At 44.7% G+C, this 26,013-nt stretch overlaps 10 protein-coding genes and 1 non-coding gene across 11 annotated transcripts; 5 read left to right on the forward strand and 6 right to left on the reverse strand. All coding sequences in view use genetic code 12, as the record gives it.

Moving 5' to 3' along the window:
- Positions 1-1,255: 1,255 nt before the first annotated feature.
- Positions 1,256-4,175, forward strand: RFX2 (Rfx2p; the record flags this gene model as incomplete). The annotated part of the gene is made up of 4 exons (XM_025482457.1): positions 1,256-2,185; positions 2,206-3,183; positions 3,692-4,125; positions 4,172-4,175. The coding sequence occupies 4 exons, from the start codon at positions 1,256-1,258 to the stop codon at positions 4,173-4,175; spliced, it is 2,346 nt and encodes a 781-aa protein (XP_025337075.1).
- A 66-nt stretch (positions 4,176-4,241) lies between these two features.
- Positions 4,242-5,573, reverse strand: APM1 (Apm1p; the record flags this gene model as incomplete). The annotated part of the gene is made up of 1 exon (XM_025482458.1): positions 4,242-5,573. The coding sequence occupies one exon, from the start codon at positions 5,571-5,573 to the stop codon at positions 4,242-4,244; it is 1,332 nt and encodes a 443-aa protein (XP_025337076.1).
- Positions 5,574-6,956: 1,383 nt separating this feature from the next.
- On the forward strand, positions 6,957-8,321 carry PGA4 (1,3-beta-glucanosyltransferase; the record flags this gene model as incomplete). Its single annotated transcript, XM_025482459.1, has 1 exon — positions 6,957-8,321. One exon carries the CDS (start codon positions 6,957-6,959, stop codon positions 8,319-8,321), a length of 1,365 nt encoding a protein of 454 aa, XP_025337077.1.
- A 36-nt stretch (positions 8,322-8,357) lies between these two features.
- On the reverse strand, positions 8,358-9,749 carry RPN5 (proteasome regulatory particle lid subunit; the record flags this gene model as incomplete). Its single annotated transcript, XM_025482460.1, has 1 exon — positions 8,358-9,749. The coding sequence occupies one exon, from the start codon at positions 9,747-9,749 to the stop codon at positions 8,358-8,360; it is 1,392 nt and encodes a 463-aa protein (XP_025337078.1).
- A 100-nt stretch (positions 9,750-9,849) lies between these two features.
- CXQ87_004003 (ATP phosphoribosyltransferase) lies at positions 9,850-12,124 on the reverse strand (the record flags this gene model as incomplete). Its single annotated transcript, XM_025482461.1, has 2 exons — positions 9,850-10,710; positions 11,126-12,124. The coding sequence occupies 2 exons, from the start codon at positions 12,122-12,124 to the stop codon at positions 9,850-9,852; spliced, it is 1,860 nt and encodes a 619-aa protein (XP_025337079.1).
- A 1,761-nt stretch (positions 12,125-13,885) lies between these two features.
- GIN4 (protein kinase) lies at positions 13,886-17,653 on the forward strand (the record flags this gene model as incomplete). Its single annotated transcript, XM_025482462.1, has 1 exon — positions 13,886-17,653. One exon carries the CDS (start codon positions 13,886-13,888, stop codon positions 17,651-17,653), a length of 3,768 nt encoding a protein of 1,255 aa, XP_025337080.1.
- A 239-nt stretch (positions 17,654-17,892) lies between these two features.
- Positions 17,893-19,026, reverse strand: CXQ87_004005 (TFIIH complex kinase subunit; the record flags this gene model as incomplete). The annotated part of the gene is made up of 1 exon (XM_025482463.1): positions 17,893-19,026. The coding sequence occupies one exon, from the start codon at positions 19,024-19,026 to the stop codon at positions 17,893-17,895; it is 1,134 nt and encodes a 377-aa protein (XP_025337081.1).
- A 316-nt stretch (positions 19,027-19,342) lies between these two features.
- NEP1 (18S rRNA pseudouridine methyltransferase) lies at positions 19,343-20,147 on the reverse strand (the record flags this gene model as incomplete). Its single annotated transcript, XM_025482464.1, has 3 exons — positions 19,343-19,579; positions 19,618-20,039; positions 20,078-20,147. 3 exons carry the CDS (start codon positions 20,145-20,147, stop codon positions 19,343-19,345), a joined length of 729 nt encoding a protein of 242 aa, XP_025337082.1.
- Positions 20,148-20,512: 365 nt separating this feature from the next.
- CXQ87_004007 (uncharacterized protein) lies at positions 20,513-22,595 on the forward strand (the record flags this gene model as incomplete). The annotated part of the gene is made up of 3 exons (XM_025482465.1): positions 20,513-20,650; positions 20,686-21,880; positions 21,925-22,595. The coding sequence occupies 3 exons, from the start codon at positions 20,513-20,515 to the stop codon at positions 22,593-22,595; spliced, it is 2,004 nt and encodes a 667-aa protein (XP_025337083.1).
- A 905-nt stretch (positions 22,596-23,500) lies between these two features.
- CXQ87_004008 lies at positions 23,501-23,571 on the reverse strand. Its single transcript has one exon. It is a non-coding gene; the product is annotated as a tRNA-Gly (tRNA).
- Positions 23,572-24,520: 949 nt separating this feature from the next.
- Positions 24,521-25,991, forward strand: TOS4 (Tos4p; the record flags this gene model as incomplete). Its single annotated transcript, XM_025482466.1, has 3 exons — positions 24,521-24,540; positions 24,564-25,831; positions 25,852-25,991. 3 exons carry the CDS (start codon positions 24,521-24,523, stop codon positions 25,989-25,991), a joined length of 1,428 nt encoding a protein of 475 aa, XP_025337084.1.
- Between the last annotated feature and the right edge of the window lie 22 nt (positions 25,992-26,013).

Below are 26,013 nucleotides of genomic sequence, written 5' to 3' on the forward strand. Positions count from 1 at the left end.
AACCGAGCCGCGAATTTGGGATCAATGACTCCTGCCTTGTATTCACTATGAACAAGACATCAGAAGTGGCTTGGATGCATAAATTAAGACATGTTGAAATAAAGTTGCGTCATCTTACTCCTGCTGCTGACTTTCGAGCATTCAAATCTTGATAGTCCGTACCGAATGTATGACCAAAAAAGCAGGAGTTGATGGACGTTAATTTAATTGTGAGTAGACAGGAATCCGCATTGGGAAGATCATCAATAAACGATTTATTGATGATAGTGAACCCTGGGATATTGTTGACATGAGATACACCCCCTTCCCGTCGCATAAGTCCTGTAAATTTGTTTCACCTCCTCCTAGCAAAATAATTATTTTGAGTACACCTCTGAAACCTTCTTTCTCACAACGGATGTAGATAAATGAAGTTAGATCAAAGAATTCGCAATCGATGCATTCCCAAATTCTTGTACATTTTGTTTCGCATATTTTGATCTGACTCGTCGAACAAAAAGAAGTATGTGGATCATCCCTCTTCAAGAATGCGATACTTTATCTTTTCCCCTCATACGGAAAGAGATCTATATAAACCATGAAGTATGCGATTTTGATTGACACAATCTAACTTTGCTTAAAAGTTATGACCGTACACCAAAATAAACCTGGTTCTGCGGCGGGTCAATCTTCTTCCAACAGTCAGGGAGTCACGCTGACCTCGGTTAATAATTACAGTCATCATGGAAATGAGGGCGAAGATACTAACCTCGAATTACCCCCACTAGCAGCATTCGCCCATGAACCCCTCCGAGCCCACACTGCTCCGGGCTTCAGAAACTTGACGGAAGCAATTCCAATTCAATCCCCCCACAGACAATCAGATCCCGGGTCGAACTACACACTCGGATCACAACCTAGAGAAAGCGGGTTGTTCACTCATAGCGTAAAATCGGCAGATGCGCGCCAGGGTCCTTCGCTATTTCCTAGACGTGCTCCTGCTCAAACAAGTGAATTTGACTCACAAGACTCGCTTTTTAAACACATAAGGAACGCTCAAGATTCGGCACAACCGAGCCGCACACACTCAGCGTCTGAGAATATGGAATCGCTATTCAATGTACAGAGTTCGAAGCGTTCGATCTTCCTGTCTCCCCAGACTTTAAGTCGATCTGCAGGCACTTACCCTATCTCGCTGATCAGCAGAAGGCATAAACGTTCGCAGCCAACACAATCAACGATCGTGCACAGAAATCAGATTTCAATATCCAGTCACATGGATATGTTCAGTTTGAACAACTCCTTAAGTGACAGACCTGAGGCACCCAACCAATACACGACTCAACTGTCAATGTCTTTGCTGCTGCACGAGGACAAGCTGCATTCATCAAATGCACCTGTCATGCCGACAGGGTCTGCTACGATATTCCCGCATCAGCAATCCCTGTCAACATTTACCGACGCTTCAACGTTGACCCATTCCCGTGATGAAACGCTACAAGCCATCCTTTCTGACATGCTCAAGCTTGACGCGTTCAATCTAAACACTTTTCTATTATCGCTACTTCGTCGAGTTGACAAATCGTTACCTTTGGACGAGTTTTATAACGTGCTTTACAACCCAAAATCTGACAATGGTGCCCTTCAATCTGCGATAAATAAAATCGATAAAACTGAAACTAGTGACGATCTGGAGAGCGGCATGGAGATTATTCAACGTGTGCTTGAAGTTTTTCGATTTCCGGAGACTTTGTACAACCAATATCCGTCCTTGGACGGGTCAGACTTAAAAGCGTCTAACGTGAATCTTCACGAGCTTCTTCGATCCCTATTGGCTATCAAAATCTTGCGTCATTCCTTAATCGAAACGGAGGATGGAGACAGACATTCGGAGCGTTCACCCATCCCAAGACTTGACATTTACAAAGTATACTATATACTCTGCCAGAAGCTCATACTAAAGTACCCGTCATCATCAAATACAACCAGCCTACAACAAAAGCTCATATTTGGACAATCGAAATTGGGGAAGCTTATAAAGCTAGTGTACCCGAATCTTGTCTCAAAAAGATTGGGCCGTCGCGGCGAATCACGATACAACTATTTGGGTATTCGTTGGAATGACAACGTTGTAAGCGATGAGATAAAGGCTTTGTTCAGAAACGACTTGCCCGAGCTTGCAGACATATTCAAAGTTCTGAAGAAGGTGGCGGGAGCTTCCCACAGCAAGTCCACGCTACGCCGACAACAATCATCGAGTCGACCCTCCAGAACAAAAGAAACAGAAGCATTAGTCAAACAGAAATGATAAACCGAATTAAAGCTCAAGGAACTTTTGTGGAACCAACTCATTTCTTTCCCGAGGGGCCCTTTACTCTGAAAGCCTTTCTTGATGAACATTTAAATGATAACATCGAAAGGAACTGGTTTGCTGCAGCCCTTAAGCTTTCTTCGGATGCATTGGAAGAATCTGGAGTCTCATCCGATGAAATACACAGGCTCCTTTTTGGCGAAGATGAGCCTTTAACGGAAGAGGATGATATCTTACTTCGAGGAATAATAGACATTGTCTTACCCAAGTTATCAGCATCTCCAAACCAGCCCAAGATATTTCTTCATCTATTCATGGTGATATCACTCAAGGTTTTTCCTCACCTCCTACTGTTACGAAAGCCACTTCACACTGAAAATATCAAAAGACTTACCAGCAAAGTTTCATACCTCATCAAGCGAATTGAAGGTGAGATGAGCCCACTAGTGAGTCAAAAGATGCAGCAACATGATATAAGGAACTTCTTGGGGATCCTTTCCAGGATGATTCACTTAAACCAGTTGTTAGCAGCATTTTTCAAAGCTGATCTTCAAGACTACATCTTGAAGGAAATGCAAGAGGATGTCACACGTGTAGCTACCGAGGGCCTGAAGGACGGCCTCAATGAGACTTACAGGTTGATCTCGGAAGCTTGCATCAGCGTGCTTCTTGCTAATCGATACAAGCCACAGTTTCGAGGCGTTCCCGTGAAGAGCAATATTAGACAGTTTCTCTTCGAGTCTTGTCATACTATAGAACAAATGGTGAGCCATGATTTAGCACTGTTTGTCACAAACGTTATGGAGGGTTGGTTACCACAAACTGAGGAGAGCTTTCATGGTGCTTTAAAATTTAGGCTACTACTAGCGACTCTCAAGCTCGTTGACGAGGGCGTTCTAAATGAAGACATGAAAGCTAGATTTCCCGCACTGGTAATTCGGGGTTATACTCAAGAATTGCCATTCAAATTCTTCAATTCACGTACAGGGCCCATACTTCCATGCTTGGTGGCAAGACAATAACACCTGCAAACCCAACCTTTCGACTTTGGTACGTTTTAGAGAGCTTTATTCAGGAATATTTAGACGTCCTCGCCGAGATGAATAGTCTTCATCTTAAAGCAGCCGAATAAATAAGAGCGTGAATGCGGCTAGCATCACGCCGCGCTTACTAGGGTAAACCTTTATTAAGATAAGCACCAGCCGCTAAAGTGCAGTACAGGATGATGAAGCCGATTCATGCGATACTTCTCTGGCCCAATTTCTCAATTTCATGAACGACCTCAGATCCGCCGTGCACCATCAAATAAAATGCTATGAGCTAACCTCAAAATCCAAATCTCTTTTTAGACTAAAATTGAAAAATGAAAGTCGTATCTGTAAAACCATTTCAGATAGGAAGCAAGACAAGACCATACTCGAACTCATCCTGAAAAGGAACCGTCTTGATAGGAAGATCAATGAGATGCTTAATGAAGCAGCTGAACAAACGGACCCAAGAAAAATTATAGATCTCGATGAAGCCAAGAGTTTTGTCAATCGTTATCTCCTAAGGCAGAAGGAAAAGTCACAGCAGATATCGTCTTTGATCGACAAGCATAAAAGATTTCAACAGGATGCGGCTCAACAGAAAAAAGTGATACTCGAAGACCACGAGAAATTATCACCCAAAAAGATCTCAGGGTTAACCAAGCTAAGCCAGCTCAATTCTCTGGAGAAAAGCAGGCTTGACGAGGAGCTAAAGAAGAGGCTTCAGAGCCATTATGAAATGGTCGCTGACCGTCAACGCCAATTAAGTCAAGAATCTGATGCCATGCTTCACGAACTTGGTGTGCCGTTTTTTGTTGAGAACAGTCAGTTTGACCATCTCAACCACAACGAGGTGACTATGCTAAAGACAAAAATCTTGAAGCATCTAATGAAAGCACTTCTGTAAACACACTTGAATTAGGCTATTTAGTTCTAACTGTATAGTCGTCACCAGACTGTGTGATATAACGAACCCAAGGGTATGACTGATATTGTAGCTTTGGTTCATTGATGCGTAAGTAGCGTACCTGAATTCCTGATGTAGTGAAGTATGGAATTGTGAACTTCACTTTAATTGGCTTTTTCGACACAATACTCTCTGGGTCTCCAACTGCAGGTAACCCAAGCTCAGCTTTCATATGGAATTGTTTTCCGCCTGGGAACGTCTTGAGCTTCCATATCAAACAAGACTTCTCCGGTATCCACTTGATAGTTCCGTACTCAGGGGTAAACTTGGGCGTATCAGCGTCTTCCGGTATAGGTATGATCACCTCAACGTTGTTTGCGGTCGATTTCTTCTTGATCTGGGCCTTCACAGAACACAAGATCTCTATACGGCTGTGTTTGTGAACAACATATTTGCAATTAACAAGAATCAATGGTTTGACAAGAAACTGGGCCGACAGCAAACGATATGACATCACCGTGAATTCGCCGTCAGGTGGAATGAAAGTGATGATTCTCTCATTTTCAAACTTGGACAAGCGAACACACTGGTGAAACTTGATATCCTCCATCTCGATTTTTTTAGAATTGGTCGTCGACTCTGTTGCTGTATCATCTTGCATGTTTGATGTGAAGATACCTTTGTCATTGAGTCCAAGACGAAGATCAGGCATACCACTCAATTTTGATTTCATCTTCACCTCTCCAAGAATCTCGCTGTTCAACACTTGTCCATTGGCATTGATCAACATGTTGATGGATTCCACAACGTCTAAAAATGCCTCATTCTTCTTGTACATGATACCATCCTTTCTCCAACTGACCGCGTTAGTGACAGCACTAGGAGGCTGCACGACTCTCGATGGAGTTTTCCTGATGAGTTTATAGTAGTCTTGCGTGATGTACTCTTTCAAAATCTTGGTGTCAGTTGTCTGTGGAACTCCAAAGTCCATCATCTCATCCAAAAGTTCGTACGTAATAACAAAGTTGTCTCGGATAGATTCTTCCTCCAAACTCTTGAAATATTGCTGGAGAACTTCGATAATTTTCGACAAAAACACCACAATCCCCATGACGTTTTCATTTTTTCGGGTCAATGCACATATGTATAGGTTGTTGTGGTTGATATAGACATAATTGACGCCCTTGCTATTGATGTAGGGCCTGTAAAGCGATTCGTCATCGTCATTTTCAAGTTCTAGAAGCAAAAGCGGGAAGTTTTCTATCGTGTTTGCAGGAATATCGCCTTTGTAATCCCTCGATAGCAAAGGCTTTCCCTTGGCGTCCAAAAAGTGAACTTGAGAAGCCATAGTAACGGCGATATGGGAACTGTATATGTGTTGAAATGAAATGTCAGTAACGTAGCACATCCGTACACCACGACCTTCGGACGTCAACCTTCGATCCGACTCTGTCAACACTGTGTGCGAAGAATGAGGGGCAGCGACAAGCGGTGAGACAAAATAGTGAGGTTAACATAGAACTGAACGACAACTTGCTATTCTCCAGTCGTTCTATGTATCAAGGCCGATAAGTGGGTCGCCGTTGCAGCCGAACTGTCGACTGCATCACCTTTGAAACGCCTTTATTTGGATAAACCAGCAAGAAGGAATTGTTAAAACCACCAGATAAGCCAATCTGGCTAAAGCCGTTGTAAGTTGTGCGTCGATGTACTGAACAGGACGAATCTAGGGTCACCTTAAAAATATAGCGATACGCACAAAAAATAAAAGAAAGATCTCAAAATAGAGTTTTTCGAGAGGGTCCTTTCTGGCAGACAAACAGATCAATGGACTAATTGTTGAAGGCGGAATCCGAGGCGTATCGTGGAGACGGATATTCCAGAAGATTGGCGGCCAAGATGGAGTCATCTGAAGCATATCCCACACATTACTAAGTAAGCTCTACAAACATACACAGCCATGAACAGTGGTATAAGCCCACCTTGATTTCCAAGACACCCTGATCAAATTCCACCGTGGTACCCGCGACTCAATCAATGGTATATTGCCGAGGAAGTGCATGTTACATAATATGAAGAGGCGCGCGGTGGCTCGGCTAAAAGCTGCGTCGTTTGCAGCGTGAGCGTGAGAAAGAAGGAAGCAAGCCACGCAAGCCTCAGTGTACGGCGCTGCCGTCCGTAATAGCAGTTGTTCGTTGAAGACGGGGAGGTGAGAAAAAGAATGGTGCTATATTCCTTTTTGATATCGTGTCTGCTTCGCCTTGGGCGTGCCTGGCAACATAGCCCTGTTATGCTTGGCGTTGCCGACAAGAGCCAAGTTTCTGGGTGGGTCTTGGGATCCCTCATACATAACTCTTGATTTCTTGTCTTGGCTTGGGTCTCAGCATGAAGGTCCGCCTTGGAATACTGCACACAAGCACACAAAGCCTGCACGAGGCAGCGGTTTTTATGCTTTGTTTACCCTACCACCCCATCGATTCCACTTAGCAAAACAGCAACTGTACATATAACCACAGGTGATTCGGCCGTTCCCACTGCGTATTTCTCCCGCGGCCGGTGTAGCGCTTCTGCGGCTGTGTGCGTATTTCGCGTTCGGCTTTTCGTGGCTCAATGCACTAGCCTGATGCTTTGCGTCTGTACTTTTTGTATCTCTCATATATAAAACCACTCACCCAAGCGGTGCCGGAGGATCTTTTTCGACACCACACATTTCCTAACGTTCGCTACCATAATGTTCTGGTCCCTTTTTTTCCTTCCGCTACTCGCCTTAGCGGCCGACATCACCCCTATCGTTACGAAAGGTAACGCTTTCTACAAAGAGGGTACTGATGAAAGATTCTACATCATGGGTATTGCCTACCAGCCCGGTGGAACCTCCGACCTTTTCGACCCGCTCTCTTCTCCTGAAACATGCAAGAGAGACATCAAATACTTCAAGGAGCTTGGTGTCAACACAGTTAGAGTGTATTCCATAGACAACACCGGCGACCACGACGAGTGCATGGAGGCCCTTGCAGAGGCTGGCATTTACTTGATCTTGGATACCAACATTCCAAAGGCTTCCATTGCTAGAGATGATGGTGCCAACTGTTCTTACAACACCATGTACCTTAACGAGGTTTTTGCAACCGTTAAGTTGATGAGTAAGTACAACAACACCTTGGGTTTCTTTGCCGCCAACGAGGTTATTGATGACACAGAGACCACCCCAGCCGCTGCTCAGGTCAAGGCTGTTGTTCGTGACATCAAGACTTTCCAGAGAGCTACCGGTCTTCGTCACATTCCAGTTGGTTACTCTGCTGCCGACGTCAGTTCTAACCGTCGTCAGTCTGTGGAGTACTTCAACTGTAACGATGACGACTTGGCTCGTGTTGACATGTTTGGCTACAACGACTACTCCTGGTGTGGTGACTCTTCTTTCTCGCGTTCAGGCTATGACAAGAAGGTCAAGGAGTATGGCAACTACTCGGTGCCATTGTTCCTCTCGGAATTCGGCTGTAACGAAGTGACTCCACGTAAATTCACTGAGGTTGGTGCCATCTTCTCTGAGAAGATGTCCCCCGTTTTCTCCGGTGGTATCGCTTACGAGTACACTGAAGAGGAGAACGAGTACGGTTTGGTCGAGCTCAGTGACGACAACTCCACTATTTCTAAGAAGGACGACTTTGACTACCTCAAGAGTCAGCTTTCCTCCGTCACTTTGCCAACTGGTTCCGGCGGTGCTCGTACTGACTTGGACCCAACCACTTGTCCTACTACCGACAGCGACTGGGAGGCCAGTACGGACATTCCCGACACTCCAAAGGGTGCCTTGAAGTACTTCCATGGTGCTGAGCCATCTGGTAATGGTTTTGATGCCAACACACAGTGGGCTTGTGTCGATTCTGAGAACGACGTTGACGACTCCAGCGACTACAGTGGTGCTTCTGGCTCTTTCACCCCAAGCGCCCGTTCCTCTTCCACCGGTGGTTCTAGCTCCAACTCCAACTCCAACTCCAACTCGGACTCCACCACCACCAGAAACGTTGCTAACAACATCGGCGCCATCTCCGGTTTCGCCTCATTGAGTGCTTTCATCTTCGCTCTCATTGTCTAAATAACGATAAATTTACATGCCAATTTGACTATGAACTTATGTATTCTGCTTGATGCCGTACATCATCTCCTCCTTGTTGATCAAGTGGCCTATGCTGTCAACCTCTTCTAATAGCTTGTCCACATCGTAGATCCAGTTGTTCAACAAATCGTTGATATTCTCGCTATTGCTTGTGATCTGCGCGGCGCCTGCCGTTGAGCCATGCTTCAAATTATCGAATTTGATGATGCCTTGTGGCCTGTTGATCTTAGCACTAATCATGCCTTTGTTCACCATTCCACTAACGTGTTCCTCTGCCTCCTGGGGACTCACCTGCAACAAAAATGCTAACCTGTCCAACTTGATGAACAGATAGTACATGTTGATTATACGCAAGTTGTGTTCAATAATACGGTTTTGCAAATTCGTATTGTTTGTTTCGTTATCAGCAAAAACAGATGACTTGCTGAAGTAGTTATTACGGTAGTCGCTTTCGATGTTCTCTGAGTGAATGAGCTCATTTGTTGTGAAAATTTCCAAAAGCTCGAACACTTTGGCGTCCACATTTTTGGAAAATGCAGAGTTGGCCTTGATCTTGTGAATCAAATCTGATTGTAAGTTGTCAAATGGTGACAAGATGATGTAGTAGATAATAGACACAAGTAGGTCTTTGTACTCCGCTGAGGTTTTAACAAGTGGAATCTCAATCAAAAGAAGCGAGTTTCTCACGATCATAAGATAGTCATTTTCATGCTTGTTGATTTCCAACAAATACTTCAAGTAGGTTGCTTTGTATTCGTCGGCCTTGTCGAAGTTTTTTAACGTCTTCAAAAGGATCTTTCTGCTCAAGATTTTCGCTTGACTGAAATCTTTCTTCTGCAAAGTCAACCGAATTTGCTCAAGGATATATTCAATCTTCTCTTCGAAAGGCATGAGCGAATAAGTCTCGACCTGCAAGTCACACAAGATTTCGGTCGCTTTATCTAAGTCATTCTTTTTCACCAAGTAGATCTCCGCAAGCATCTTAGAAACAACAGCTCTTTCAACCTCAACAAAGATCTTCTTGTCAGTGACAGTTCTAATCGTGTCGATGACTTTCATCTTCTTTTCCAATTGAACAGGCTTGTCGTTATCCAATGACTTGAGGTTCTTGATGATTTCCTGAATCATCAGTTGGATCGACGTCTTTAATTGACCATGCTTCTTGGTCAAGGGCGTGATCAATTCATCTAAGTAGTCCCAATCATCGTGATGAACGAGTGTTTCGACGATCTTGTGCAAGATTCTTTTACTCAGAGCCAAATCGGACGACTGACGAATCTGTTTCTCCAACACCAAGTACTTCTCAATAGCCTGCTTGTAGTCAGGGGTTTTCTCGATTAACGGAATTTGCTCCTCAAGAGTTTCAGAGAAATCTTTCTCTGCTTTAATGGGGTCCTCTCTTGACATTGTGCGTTTATCGGGTGTGAGAATGAAGCTTTGTCTTGTAGGTGAGTTGTTGCCACATACGTGCGCGCCTCAAATCGGTATGAATACCTTCCTATATAATCTATACTCTGCAGTTGTTGATATCAAATACCAAGATATCAGTACCACCACATTTTTTCAAATCGTCCATAACATCACTGATTCTAGCTTTTTCGACCATGGACGAAATTGCAACCCATGGCTCATCCGTCTCCTCACGGTTCTCCAAAGCTGAGATAGTAGCAGCTCTTCTGCCTGGAGTAATTTTCAAAACCTCAGGAACGATGGATCTTGGAGCATTGTAGGTACACAAGACAAATCTTTGAGCAGCCAAGATACCTTCGAATCTTTGGTGAATGATTTTCACTAAGTCAGGGAAACGGGGCTTTCTAGACACAATCAAGTGAGCCGAGGTATCCAAGACAGTAGCGATAGGTTTCAAACCAGCGGCCTTCATCGTCTCTCCGGACTCCACCAAGTCAACGATGGCATCACCGACACCCAATGCACAAGATGCTTCCACGGAACCACCGACGTAGGTAATTTTCGTGCTTCCTTCTTCCATGCCATGGACCTTCTCGATCTCGGCGAAGTAATTACTAGCTAGCCTTGTGAATGATGTGACGATCTTCTTTCCAAGCAACTGCTCAGGCTCATCGTAGGATCCAATCTCGGGAACCTGGACCTGTAACTTACACTTGCCGAATTGCAAATCCAACAAAAGCTCCACAGACTTCAACATATCAGCTTCCTTGACCTGATCCAAGCCTGTGATTCCCAAGTCACATTTACCTTCGCCGACGAAAGTAGGAATATCAGCGGCCGGAAGGAAGATAAGAGCGATGGGCAAATTGGTCGAAAGGGCAATATCCAATCTGTTGGAGCGTCTAAAGTGGATGTCAGCACCAGCAAGGAAGTTGCAACATTTTTCATATAATCTACCCTCTAAATTGTTAGCAATAGTTGTAAAATGGTCTTTCCAAAATCAAACATACTTTTGGGCACAGCGAACATCAAACGGTCCGGAAGGTGGTTAACTAAATCCATTCTGGTCAGTGTTCAACGATATGTAAATTATTAGTTGATGTTCTGCGATGTGCTTTCGCGACCGTCGATAACGATTTTCTTAGGCTGCGGATATGCTCAATGACTCAACCTACCACATGGGACATCTGCAGGAGCCACTACAGTTCTTCAAGTTTAGGATTTAATGCTTTAAATAGGATTAATGATACCAACCGATTCGAGACCTGGACATCTTGAGGGAAATTAATTTGCACCTTTCCCTCCATCTCTAGCCGGTTGGTGGGATGACGAAACGGGTTCAACGAGCGCATGCTGAACCGTTACTTGGCGACGACTGAAGTCATCGACAGATTGGAAGTATTGTCCTCAATATCCGACTTCACTAGCGAGTCACGATCGCTATCGCTGGAGTTGTCCTGGAAGCGCTCGTATGCAGTTGTGGAGGAAGACAAGCCAGGCAGAGGAGAAAGCTCAATCTCCGCCTTGGCGTGTGATTCTGATGTGAGTTCTTGCTTCATGGATGAAGAGCTTGGGTTGCCGTTACCGCTTCCGTACCAGTAGACATTGAAGCTCCACGTGAGTAGCATCTTAATCATGTCCCAAGCAGTAAAGTCGGGCCATAACTTATTGCTGAACATGACGGCACACGATGAGGGCACCGCTTGCCACAATAAAAAGTCCGATAGCCTGTAGGTTCCACTTGTGCGGACCAAGATATCCAACGGAGGAGACTCAGAAGTGTACAAGAAGTCGTCGATGGTAGACTCATCGATGAAAACTGAGGTATCCTTGACCGCCTGGGTAACGATCTTCTTCACCGAATTAGTCATTTCGTCTCTCGAGGTGTACGGGAAGCAAACGTTCAAGACTGCTCGGGTGTTGTCTTTCGTGATTTCTTCCGTTTCTGCTAATATCTTTTGAACGTCTTGCGGCAATAGAGCAACGTTACCCAAGATTTTGATTTTGATGCCGTACTTCTCACAGAGCTCACCCTGTTGGCTTATTTGCTGGAACTTGGACCTGGCCAAGTCCATCAACCACTCAACCTCATAACGCAGCCTTTTGAAATTCTCGATGGAAAAGGCGTAAACTGTGGCACATTCGACACCAGATTCGTATAGAAGCTCGAGGATATTTGCCATGGAGTCGAAGCCCAAGTTGTGGCCCTCTTTGAGCTCGATTTTGTGGTTTTTGGCGTATCTTCGGTTACCATCCATAATGACACCTACATGGCGAGGGGTTGGGCCGGTTCTGATAATGCTGCCGACGGTCTTTTTCACACGGGATACCACCAGTGTGTAACCGGGAAATGTCGAAATCCACTCGGACATGCTAGTGGGTATCAACGATTAGGTGAAACGGATGTGGATGCCTGAAACAAAAAAGTGTATGTTACAAGGGTGACTTCGATTGCGAAGGTGAGAGAGCCTGCAGCGAGCAAAAAGAAATATTTGTGTTGAATCAGGCAAGTTCGGGGGAAGAGCCATGTGGTTTAATTTTAATATTTTGGATGATATTATTTAGAGCATTCTCTCATTTTAAAGGATTCTACTGGTGGTTGAAATGTGCTGTTACATGGACTAGGTCGCTCACGGAAAAAGGCGCTCTCCCACTTGGAATATAAGCCAGCACTACCCGATTTGGAAAGGTTATGAATGTCATAGAGAAGTTGATTGGATCTTGAGAGATTTTGAAGTGATGGCCTCCCGGTGCACTGTAAGAGCTCAGGACACGATGTTCCATCTGATAAAGCACCAGCGGTTACATTGTGCGATAACGCTAAAACGAAGAACCAATGGCTCATCTGGGTATAGCGACATGTTACTTGGGGATAGGGTTCAACCTTAGCAGTAGAATAAGTTTTTAGCTGTTCTGTGCTTCAAAATATTGAAAATCTCATGACGCCTCGGGTCGATGAAACCGAGGTACCGAGGTAACTGCGGCTGGTTTTCGCAGCCATCAAATGCATCACAGCCGGGGCTATCTTGCAGTAGGCCCTTGAGAAACTTTCTTCCGAAATGGCATAAAATCTAAGATGCTGAAAACAGTCATTAGTGGATTATCCTGAGGCTATATCTTGAGTAGGGGAATGGAAGGAAAAATGTGGAACAAAAATTTTGACTCTGCCTTTCCTCAAGTAGGGCCCGGTTATTAGCATCAAACGGGTTGAACTTTTGAGGCAGGTGATCTTCTCAGATAAGGAATCCCAAAGATATGTGATATATTCGAGAGATAAATCAAATGAGTGGAGACAAATGGGTCTTCGACTTGGCAATCTCAAAGGCGCCATTACTTTCCGTCTCGCTCGCCTCGAACCTCACTTTACTACCGAGCGAGCCTCGAAGCAACCAATTACTCCCAAGTGCAACAAGAAAGATGTAGAAGTCTAACACCCAAAAAGTACGAAGTCGAATTAAAACGGCTCACCTCCATTCCTAATCCACCATGACCAGCCGCCAAGCGAGTGTTCAAGCTTCTGAACTGACTCCTGATAGCCGATCTCTCAACAGACTTACCCCTGTACAGCATTGACCGAATTACGCAAATTGCACCAACCGTCTTTGTCAAGTCCTGCGACAAGTATTGCAAGTATTCCTCAAGGAAATACTAGCCACCCGACTCACCATTCTTTCAATACTTCGATCGCCTACATTTCAACTTTTTTTTTTTTTTTTTTATTTTTTGAATTTCTTCATTTCCGTTTTGTTGGAGAATGTTGGCGAAGGCTGGAAGCCTGTGGGAAGCGATGCACCGCGTGCCTGTCGCCAACGTTAGGTGCCCTCTCCGAGAAGCTAAACCAGTGCGGTGAGGCACTTTTTGGCAGCGTTTTTGCAACGCGTCGCGCTGAAGCTGCGTCTCGCTTCCCAATTGAGAAAATCTTTCTTTTTTTTATTAAAACCCTGCTCTCCAGGCGCCGTTCATTTGCCAGTTCCTCGAACCTACATATTTTCAAATTATCGTCAATCCCTCCACTCCAACCTTTTTCTTCCCCTGCCAGAACTTTCTTTGCCTTTTTAAGCTTCCCCCTGCTCAGGCTTAGTCTATTTTATTTTTATCCCCCCATCCATTCACTGTCACTCGTTCCATAAATCATGCCGCTTTCAAGACAGGCCTCCCTTTTATCGGCCACGTCGAATTCCCACAGCCATCCAGAGAAAATTGGCCCTTGGAAGTTGGGAAAGACTCTCGGAAGAGGTGCCACCGGCCGTGTGCTCCTTGGTGTCAATAGTTCTACGGGACAGAAAGCTGCCGTGAAGGTGGTTTCCAAATCTGCTTTGAACGATGAGTATGACAAACCCACAAAAGGTGGTCTCCCCTATGGCATTGAACGTGAAATCATCATCATGAAGTTGCTAACCCATCCTAACGTGTTGCGTCTTTACGACGTCTGGGAAACTTCCAAGGCATTGTACTTGGTTTTGGAGTACGTCGAAGGCGGCGAGTTGTTCGACTTGTTAGTCGAGAGAGGCCCATTGCAGGAGCAAGAGGCCGTCAAATACTTTCGTCAGATCGTGTTGGGCACTGCCTACTGCCATGCCTTGGGTATCTGCCACAGAGACTTGAAACCTGAGAATCTTCTTCTTGATGCCTCCCTTAATGTCAAATTGGCTGACTTTGGTATGGCTGCATTGGAAAGCAATGGCAAATTGCTTGAAACCTCCTGTGGATCTCCTCACTACGCTGCTCCTGAGATTGTGTCAGGCTTGAAATACCACGGTGCCGCCTCCGATGTTTGGTCTTGCGGTGTCATTCTCTTTGCTTTGCTCACAGGAAGATTACCCTTCGATGATGAGAACATCAGAAACTTGTTGTTGAAGGTTCAGGCTGGTAACTTTGAGATGCCCGAAGAATTGAGTAATGATGCCCAGGATTTGATCTGGCGTATGCTTACAGTCGACCCAATGGAGAGATTGACCACTCCTGAAGTTCTTAACCATCGTTTGCTTAACAAATACCCCATTCCTAACGAAGATCTCATCAGTGTCAAGTCCTTACCTCATCCAGAAACGGCTTATAGATCATTGGGCTCGATCAAGAACATCGATAAGCAGATCTTGCTGAACCTTTCCATCTTGTGGCATGACAGACTGGAAGACGAAATCGTCAAATGCCTCCTCAAGGAAGGTCCTAACCCAGAGAAGACATTCTACGCTTTGCTTCTCAGGTATAGACATACCCTGGACGAGGCTGCAACTCCTTCGACGTCTGTTAATGGCTCTCCTGACAAAAGAATACCCCGTTCAGGATCCTCAATGTCGAACAGAGCGACTCCAAAGAGAAGAAGCAGTAAGATCAATGCTTCCACCGCAAAAAATAGACCAGTGTCTTTCCAGAGACGTTATGGAGCCAACAGAAACTCGATAATCAACACAGGCAGACTTTCCGCTGCTTCTAGCGTTCAAAACTCCCCATTCAAGTCTCCTGGCAGAAACAATAGAGGCTACAGTCAGTCACCATCGAAATCACCTCGCAGAAAGCCAATTCCCTCCAGGCAATCTGCAGCAAACTTGCCCAGAAACCTCTATAATGATATTGTGAATGCTCAGGAGCAATCTCAAGGTTCCCTTCCGCCAACTTTGCCATCAAAAGATTCCATCTACGCTTCTGGAGAGCAAGATCCTAATTCACAAGTTAAACCACTCGATGGCCAGGGCAGACCCCAAGAACTTGCACTTGAATCGGCGCCACCACTCGCTCCAGGCCCCTTGTCCAACTCTGCCAAAAGAACTTCCATGGCTTCCAAAAGAATGTCTAGACGCAAGTCGATCAGACAATCTCTCACCTCAGGTCTCAAGAGAAATTCTATCACGGTGAAGTTGTTATCCACTTACGCCAAGTTGTCCAATGAGACCGACTGGGAGTATATGGATAAGCAAACCAAGCGTACTTCTGCAACTTTTGCTACATTGTGTGATAAGATTTTCAATCAGGAAGATTACAGTGTCGACGATGAAAGGCTTGAAGATGAAGAGGAGAAAAGAGCTAAAGAGTACGAGAAGTTGATGGAGCTCGAGCGCAAGAAGCATGAAGCAGAACTCAAAGCCAGAAAGGAGTTAGCCAAACAGAAGAGACGTCTGAAGAGACGGTCGTTGCTAGCTTCTTCGAAGAAGTTGTCCATCACTGTCACCGAAGACAACAAGGGAGAGCTGGAATTGAGTCCTGAGGGCGGTCAACTCCTGCAACCAAAGAGACAATCCAAGAACACCAGTAACTTGCGGTCCATCTCCGAAGGTGGTAAAGATGATCCACTGAACGAATTGACTCAGCAGGAAGTTGAAGCTCTCAAAAAGCGGTCTGTGACCCAACCTAATCCTCGTCGTCGTCTAACCCCAATCTTGACAAGACGTCCTGTTTCACGTTTGGACCCCTTGTGGACAGCTCAAGACATCCACAATGCTGGTACCGAAGGTGAAGAGAAAATTGAGAAGAGCAAGAAGAGAGTGAACAGGGAATCGATGATTTCCGTTGGTAATGCTGATGACGTGCAAAGGCTCTCAAAGGACTTCGAGTACGAAAATCAGGAGTTCCATCTTTCAGAGAACGAGAAGGAAGACGAAACTGAGTTGAGTGAGGAATACATGAGCGAGATTCGGAAATCCAAACTCCTCAACTCACAATACAACCTTAAGAAGAACTTGAAAGAAGCAGAGTCTGAACCTGCTCCCAAAAGCAGAGGCAATAAGAGAAATTCACAGAAGCTCGAGGACAGAAAGACATTGATTGGAAGCGTTAATATACCCAAGGTTACGAGAAAGTCAACCCAGTTCTCCGCTTCAAACAAACGCTTGTCCATTCTCACCATGAGATCTACTAAGGAATCATACCGTGACTTGAACAGTATCCTTGATGCTCATAACGAGGATATTGATGAGAGCGAGCTTGCCGAAGAAGAGAAGTTAGACAATAACATGCCTCAGCTCAGAACAAGTTTTGCTGACCGTTTGGATCGTGCTGGATTTTCGAACGATGACGAAGAGGAGATGTCAGAGAATGGATCAGTGATGGACTTCGATGAACATCTTGCTAACAAGCGCTCTTCTTACTACGCGGGCAACAAGCCTAAGAGATACCCAACGACTAAAAGACATTCCGTGAAACCAAAGAGGGGTCCTTTGGATGACGATGAAACCCTTTTCGAGGCTAAGATTAGTCCTGACAAGAATGCCGACTACACTTTTGCAGACGAAGGCGACAACAAGGTTGTCGATAAAGATGACGAGGATGTATTTGACAACATCAAATTACCAAAGGACAAGAAGAGAACATCGCAAAAGCCCAAGAGGGAATCTGGTAGGGATCGAGTTTCCACAATGTTGATTCCTAACATGGAGAAGGTCGAGTCTGAGACTAGACAAGAACGCCAGAAGCCAAACGGGAGAGTGCATGATGAGAAGGGTACGATCAATAATCATCAAAAGCGTACTAAGCCATTGGTTGACAAGACCAACACACAACATGCTCCTCCAGAACAGCCTCAGAAGAGAAATAGATCAATTTTCCGCAAATTGTCCTGGGGAACGAAGAAGTCTTTGGATGATAATGAGGCTCAACAGCTCCCTTCACCAGCTGACTCTAGGGCAAACTCGGTCGAAGAGAAGAAAGGCGGCTTGTTCTCCAGATGGTTTTCATCGTCTAATACCGCTCCAACTGCTGGCGATATCAAGAGATTCAGGACAATTTTGCCAAAGCAAGAGATGATCACTGCATTGTACGCGCTTCTCAACTCTTGGTCTAATTTTGGTTTGAAGAACCTCAAGAAAGACCAGGTCGGGTACAACATTACGGGTGCTATTTCCAGCAATAACTCATTTAACTTGAAGAGTTGCAAGTTCAGAATTAAGATCAACCCAGAGCCTTAAACCAAAAGTCGGAGTTGATTTGTGCTAAGGTGAAGGGTTCAAGCGCTACGTGTGCAACATTATTTAAGGAGATTCAAAAGGTTTTGGAGAAGGAAGGAGCTTTGGAGACCTAGACGAGAGGATTAGGTCGTGAGCATTTTATCGAAATTGTATTATAATTGAGATGTTTTACATCGTGAAATCATTCTAGAGTAAGATTGTAGATTATATGCAATTGTCAATGCCTGATACAGCCTTTATTAGGCAGTTTTGGAGGTGGATTCACCGGAGAGCGATTTGATCTTCTTTTTGATAACCTTTCCAGGATTCAAAAGGTAGACACATTTTTTATCTATCAGAATGCACTCTTCACGGCTGGTTTCTATCTCTGCTTTTGCCACTGATATGCACAGCTTTATTGTTTCCAACAATTGTTCATAAATATCAGCTTCTTTTGGTTCCTCCGAGACACCAGACTCATTGGTGTTTTCGCCTTCTTGCTTCGGAACTTCCTCGTTTATGGTCTCGAGTTTCACCTTTTTATTAGTCTTCTGGAATTTCTCCGCCAAGTATCTGCCAGTCACCTTGCTGTTACAGTCAAACAATGCTGCTAATGCTATCTGTGGTGGTGTGAATAAGAACAGGACGTCGCCTATAAGCGCATGGTCATTAAGCCATCTTTTGGCTTGATCGTATAATCCTCCAATAACATCAATATTGACATCACTCATAACGGGAGACGGATGCAAAAGTACCTGCTGTAGGTCGAGGAAGAAGCCATATAATGGACGGAATGGATGGTGAACAAGAAGTGTGAACTTAAGTGATTGCAAGACATCGAACTCGAGATTGAGAATATCCAGTTTTTCCGTCTTTGGAAGAAGGTCACAAAATGAATCTATGGATATGAAATAGTTCTCCAGCTTTGCGGCTAAAAAGACACAAGTGAAGACGATGTTTTTGGGATGGTATGACATTGGGGAGTTGATCAAGAAGAATCTTTGAAAGAACGACACTGCCGTGGCCTTCACTTGGGTAGGCATTCGGAAATGCGTGCATGTCTGGATAATCTGCTGTGCAAAGAATTGTAGGTATTTTTGCTGTTCATCGAAGGTAATGAGATTTAGTAGCTTCTCAGATGTTAACTCGTCCGAATATTGCTGAAAAGCTTCAGGTTTTTCCTTGCTCATAGTAGCTTTGACCTCGTTGAATCTTTCGATGGCGGCAATTCGGCCATCTTCATGAGTGCTTCGTTTCACGCTATCGAGTTCCTCGATGGTGTATGACCAAAGTTGAAATTGAGACGATCTTCGGTACAAATCGTCGATCGAGACCTCTTTCTTTTTGGTTTCCAGAGGTGGTTCCTCTTTGATTTGAGGTTCGGAGTTCGTCATCACCGTTGAAAAGATGTCAGTTAGTTCTGTGTTCTTTCGATTCTCTGATATGCACTTCCTACATGCGGGTGGTAGCAAAACCAAAGAAACCTACAAAGACACATAGATAGTTTTCTTCTTCAAAAATAGAATAAGGTCTTTTTTCCTCTTTTCTCAGAAGAGCCTGAATCTTACTGATCCGTTTCTTTTACGCAAAAGTTTGGGACCTACAATCGGCGATCTGCGTATGGTTGACCGATTCCTTACATCTTTTATAACCTGGCAATCGCCCAGTCAGCTAATATTACACTTTCCACAATATTATCTAGCACTCACCTTACATGATTCCCCAAACATCCTCGCAACCGTGGCAGAACTTGGAACATGCCACAGAAGCAGATAATGGGTAGTTTGAAAGACCGATCTTCTCGTCAACATACTCATCGGCGAAATTGTCCTGTCCTCTGGCCATAGCACCAACGAAAACGCATATGCTCTCATCCTCGTCCAACGTCTCCGCGTAGTCTTGCACTCTTCTGATCTCGGCATCGAAACTCAAGGTGATTTTGCGGCACTTAATTGGCAAGTGGTCTGTGATGGGTTTTTGATGACCTTGAGCAACTTCTCCTCGGAGTTGACCAGGCGAATGCTGAGCTTGTGCAATAGTTGGACCATCAAGCCGGAGAATCTCTTGAAAGTTCTGGGTATTCTGACACTTGGATTAACCTCAATCAACACACCCCTGGCAGTGTGAATGAAAACCTGCAATCTGCCGGCTTTGTTGATAGGAGAGTCCAACAAAGTCAAAAGACATTGGTGTGTGATATCGGGTCTGGCCTCGGCGATGTCACGGCCCATCTTTCTCAACAAGCCTTGGTGATCATCACAGTTCAAAAGAGCATACTTGTCGCCCGCAGAGGCACCAGTGCCAATTTTGTGAGTTTCCAAGCACGCCTGGGATAAAACAACGACAAGTCTCTTTGTGTCCTTATCCTTGGATGTGAGAACCTGGGGTCTGGAAGGAACGAAGGATGCTGGGGAGCAGAGGTCGATGATTTTTGTGAAGCATCACTGCTGGTGGATTCTTTCTTTACCTGTGTGTCATTATTTGCAGCGAAATCTTTCGAATTTCCCTCGGCCATTTTGCTGGAGGTGGAAAGGACAGTATACTATGTATCGATCGATGAGATGGAAAAAAATCAGCGAGCAGCTGCATGGTGCGTTGAGTTGAGAGGATAGAATGAGGTCGAACCAACAAGGAAAAAAAAAAAAAAAGAAACTCGATTAGAGCGATCGGCTTCGATTATTCAAATCTTAATCGTGGAAGCAGAGTTTTGTCATTTCCAAATTTCGAATATCACTGGTCCTCTTAGTCCCTCCTACTTCCCAGAAGTGCAGGAAACAGTGTTAGTACCTACGATATCGCTCGAACATAGATCACCACACATTATATCCAAATCGATTAGGCTATAGGAATTTTTCTTCCATAGCCGCTAATTAGAGCGTCATGTCTGATGATGGATTTGACGATGACGATCATCTCCTAATGGAGCTCGTAAGAGCCACCCAAAAGCCTGAAGCTCCTTTGGCAAATACCACCGAACAGAGAGCTCAAAACCCACTGAATAATGGAACCCTCAAACCAGTATGGAACAAAGGCTCTATCGGGCCGACGGAGAGATTGCAATTCTCAGAGCTCAGTTGCAATCGCTCCAGAGTCAGAAGACTGACGAGCTAACGCGTCTTCAGAACCAGCTTGAATCGGCTAGATTGCTGGGAGAGGCACAAGCCAATGCCTTAAAGCAATCAGTACAAAGGTTAGAGGACGAGAAGAAGTTTCTTGGTAACGAGGTTCGTGCCCTTTCAGCTTCCAAGAGAAGAAAGATAGATGTCCCTGTTAACACCAAAGATGATTCGGTTACTCCAGCTCCTCCAAGTCACCACTTTGTGCATAATATAGACAAGAAGCCGGACTTCCATGCACCCAGTTCTTTCTCGATCAACGTGAAAGACGACTGGTCTCAATTTTGCAACCACATATGGAACTCCACCATCTTGGGTAGCCTGAGGACTGATGCCCAGTTCTTGGATAAGATTTGGCTCGAGGCGCCGATTACTGTGGAAGAGCGAGTAGTGGTTCCGGTTGAAACTTCTCTCATGTCATGCATCTGGAGCTTCATACTACGACACCGAGACGCCAGACTCGACAATTTGGTCTTCATCTTCTGTGAGTATCTCGTGCATCTTATCCAAGAACTTCTCCTGCGGCAAAATCTGGCTCTCGCTGTGCCGTTTCTTCTTTCATTGATAAACTCGGCTATTAACTTCAAAACGGGCGCCGTGAGTGAGAAGTTGGTTCTTCTCTTGACAACGAAATTAGCCAGCATCCTGGATCATTTTCTGCATTTGCTTGATTGGACATTCGAGGCGGACGATCCGCTTCTCACTAACCACGGAAAAACCTATCAGCAACAGGTCCTCGAGAGATTCACTATCACTCTTCTCTTTGACGTGATCGAGAATGCTACTGTGATAGCGACCCAGTACGGCGCTGACTTTGTGAAGTCGCTTTGGACAGATCTGATGGATGTAGCACTTGTGCTTAAGCTTCTTCCCGAAAACACAGAAAGGTTCAAATCTGCAGCGCAAACTAATTTGTTGTATAACTTTGTTGAGATGCTTTCATCCTCGTTGATCGAAGATGGAATTGCAATCCGGGATGAGAAACTTGAAAAGCAACTCGTCTCTTCCCTCATCAAAGTGTTTCTTATTGATGTGGAAATAAAAGAGGACTCAATGTTCTACGGCCTCAATCGACCTTTGGGCTCGAATCTTGATTTCGCTAAGATTCTACAGATGGTACCATCCGACCCATGTCGGTAATTGGCCAGCCCTTTATTTCAATTGCATGCCCAGCAGATGAAAACAAGCTCGACAAATTCGAAAGGTTCGAAATGCTCGAGGCACACGAGCATCACCTCTTGAGTTTGAGGCTTCGAATTGCGTCATTTCTTGAAACACTAATCATGTCTCCCTCCGGTAATACTATGGAAATTATCACTTGCAAGGAAAGTATGAAGTCAATTGTTCGGATCATTGCGTTGGAGCAAAATCAAATCATTCATCAACCACGCTCTAAACATGTGCACATGAGGATTTCGATCGTTGCCATATTCCTCAAAATTCTCTACTTCATTGCAGGAGAATTCGAGAATATCAACACTATCATATACCCAGAGACCCTCTATGAGTTGTTCGTCGTTCTTATGCGTATTGCGTTTGGGTCCGATCACCTATCACAGGAAGCTACGAGACTACTCACCAAGATAAGAGCGGAGGGCCATGTACATGTGCCAGTTTTCAACAAGTGGTGTGAACTTCGAGCCAGCCAAGTGGCTCATTTTAATGTTTATGAAGGTGGACCAGATAAGTTCGATGAGTTGGCGGCCATTGAGACAGATTTTGCCAATGGACTCGAGGTTCCATACGAGCAAGACACCGTGGAGATAGCGAGGGAAATCTTGAGTCTCTGTGTCAATCATGATGAGGCAGATAACCTATACTTCAACATGAACTACGAGGAGGTTTAATAGAACTTTTTTTTTTTCTAATGATGTATTAGTTACAAAACCGTATTTTCGCATGACACGCTTAAGCAGACTTAACAGAGGTCTGGAAACCGTTGTTGAATCTTCTGCTGACGTGCTTCAAGTAGGCCATTCTACCGGTACCGGTAGTTCTTCTTCTCTTAGCCTTCTGGGCCCAGTTGTGAGATCTCATCTTAGAAGATGGGTAGCCACAAGAAGCACAAGTCTTCTTCTGGGCGTGCAAAGAACGGCGGCCGCATCTGTTGCAAATGATGTGAGACTTGTTGTGTCTCTTACCCATAGATGGAGTACCCTCTAAACAAGTTAGTATTGGAGCAGGCGTGGAACCCTACAGATCGTGACAAACATGACAAGGAAGTGGGAGTTGGAACTGTGTTTCTTGAATGGATTGAGGATTATTTTGAATCTTTGATTCGTTGGGAATGGAACACTTTTTTCAGAAGGGAGTTGACTTTGATCGAATTAAACGGGATGGACATCGACAGTGGGGAATGGAAGAGACAAGAAATTACTTGCTCATGATCTGACACGTTTGACTGATTGTATTGGGCTGGAAGTTTGCTTGACGTTGTACATACTACCCATGTTGACTGATTATTGATGTAGATGTGGAAGAGAAATCCGAATATGGCCCTTTTTTTTTTCGCAAGATGCCAGGCGGAGAGTGGGTGCCGGAAAATTTTCTGTGAGCGTGGTGTATATAGAGCACCTTTAATGGCGTCACGTGTAACAGGGCTTCAGCCCTAGACATCAAATGAGAGAGACAAGTGCGTCTTTTCTTAGAGCACAATGAGACCTAAAAAGAAGGGGAGGATGGTACGAATAACGTATGAAACACCACGTATATAAGAAACTATGACTAGCTCAAACAAAAAATAAAAAAGAAATGCGCAAGCCCGGAATCGAACCGGGGGCCCAACGATGGCAACGTTGGATTTTACCACTAAACCACTTGCGCTTTAGATGCATGAAAGAGGCTCATGCAGCTTTATGAGTTTAAAAATACATGATGTACTGCACAAAGTATTTCACATCCGTACACCTATTTTAGTATGGGGTCCTCCCCTATGGCTTCAAGACCGCTCTATGGTAAGAAAAAATATATTAGACGAATTGTGGATCGCCAATTCTTGTACTAAGAGGAAGATTTAGGAATCAAAAAAAAAAAAGAATCAAAAGATTTATAGGCTGGAGCTCTCAATTGTATCTGCTATGCCTCACGGTTCGCAGGAATGTGGAGATACATTGGGCCAAGGTTGTATTACAAAGTTGCAATTTTTTCAACAAAAAGGCGACAATCTGGCTTCTGTAAATTCACCACCTTGAAACCGAGTCAGGCAAGCATCAGGCCAAGGGGTACGTTGTTGCAGTCAAACCTCAGTTTGGAGTACATTTGGCATTTCACATTTCCTGACTATGGCTCATGCATGTTACTCAATGGTCACGTCTGTAGCAGTATCTGATTCACTTAAGTCATTCATAGACAAAAAGATGACTTACTAGAGATCAGGGGCACTTTTCATGGGCCAGTAAATTCACCTTATCGTGTGATCGATAGAGGCGCGTCTAGACGAGTCAGCCTTATGTTCACAGTCTGAACCAGCAAAGTGAACCCCGTAACTAAGAAAGCCACCATCAATTGAATTACAGATCCCTTAAAGAAATGAAATCAGGGTCAAGATACAGACGAGGTCACGGTTTCTTCACGTGTGGACAATGCGAGTCACTGTGTATCGCGTTTGTTTGTTTTGGCGACACGCTGATACACAGGTAGCTTAAGTACCTGAGCCTGTAAACACTATTCCCGCCATCGATTCTTCCAAAACCCATCTTTGAAGAACATGGATCATCAATTTCCTCCCTCTTCTCCTGTCACTCATGACACGGAGTCGAGAGCAGACCCCTTCATGAAACCCAAGAATACTGGGTACGACTTGCCCAGAGAGGCAGGTTCGACTATCCTACGCCAAACCCATCCTCCACTGTGGGAAGATCGTCATCCCCAGCCAGAAATAACGACGAGAAGGATGTCCCATTTGAAGTAAAGCCAAAGCCAACTGTGTCAATCAACAGAGATTTCAACATCGTGAACCCTGATGCTCTGGTCTTGAGGGTCCCCTTGATGTCCTCCAAGCCAATCGTGTTTGTCGGCAGAAGTCTGAAATCTTGCGACTATTACTTCAAAACTCTTGATAAGGCTGTCTCTAGGACTCACATCAAAATCGAACATGCGGAAGAGAAGTTGAACCTTACGTGTTTGGGCTACAATGGCTTTGGCATGGTATTGCCTCGTATGTGTGAAGTCCGCAAGGTTGAAGGCAAAGAGTCACACTACACTTTAAAGGAGGCAAAGAAGCCTTTGAAGTTGCAAAATATCTCCAAAACAATTCATTTGGACTACCAGCACACTGAATTCCATGTCAGCAGGGGTGAGACCGTGGAAATGCCTCGCTTCACCAACGTGCTTGTTCAAATCAGAGATAAAGTCGTTTTGGTAAACCCAGAAGACTTTGAGGAGGAGTTGACGGATGAAGAGACTATTCAACTCGTCAAGCCCTCTGTCCAGGAGGAGGAGAAAGAAAATATTGGTGAGCCACTTCAACTCAACGATGACAAGCTTGCCTCTTGCACTAAGACAACTTCTACCCCAATCAATAATACCAAATATGAACCAGAAACTCCTAAGAAGTTTCCCTTCCGCATAACCTCTGAAGAGCCCACTCCGATAAAGACAGCCAAGCAGAAGACTACACAATTCACCATCCTCGAGGACCAATCTGAGGAGAAGGAGAATGAAGATAAAGAGAATGAGGACCGTCCAGTTGACGTAAAATTGGACATACCCAAGCAAAGCTTCAAAAGGGCAACTACGCCTTTGGCCGATCAAACAAACCAAATTTCAAAAAGCCCACTCTTGAAGCGCAGAGCTGTCAGCGAGGAGCCTGTCGGAGTTAAAAAGCCAAAGAAGGAGCCCGCAAGAGATTCTGAGGGTAAGCTCATCATCGACGATGCATGCATCAAGGGATTGAAAAACGTGAACGAAGTCAACAATATTTTAATTAATCATTTGGCATTCTCGCGACTTTCGTCAACGCCCGCCTCATACTTGAATACCATCCTGGCGGTCGTTTCTGAACTCACTCTCGAGCAGTTACGTACTGTTCTTCATAACGTCGGATGCATTGGCGTCATTTACAGACAAGGTAAGGATGCCGCCGGTAAGCCTCTCGAAGAAGAGTATTATTACATCCCGAAAACGACCAGGACCCTGAGAGAATCAAGTTGGTTGGTTCCATAAAGGGCCATGGTGGATTGAGAGCATGCAGAAGAAAGCACAAACAATACTACTGGAAGAAACCTGCTCCAATCAAGAAATAGATTTACATTGAGCTCCTAATAT

This window comes from Candidozyma duobushaemuli (genome assembly GCF_002926085.2).
Source record: "Candidozyma duobushaemuli strain B09383 chromosome Unknown D_B09383, whole genome shotgun sequence".
NCBI classification, from domain to species: domain Eukaryota; kingdom Fungi; phylum Ascomycota; class Pichiomycetes; order Serinales; family Metschnikowiaceae; genus Candidozyma; species Candidozyma duobushaemuli.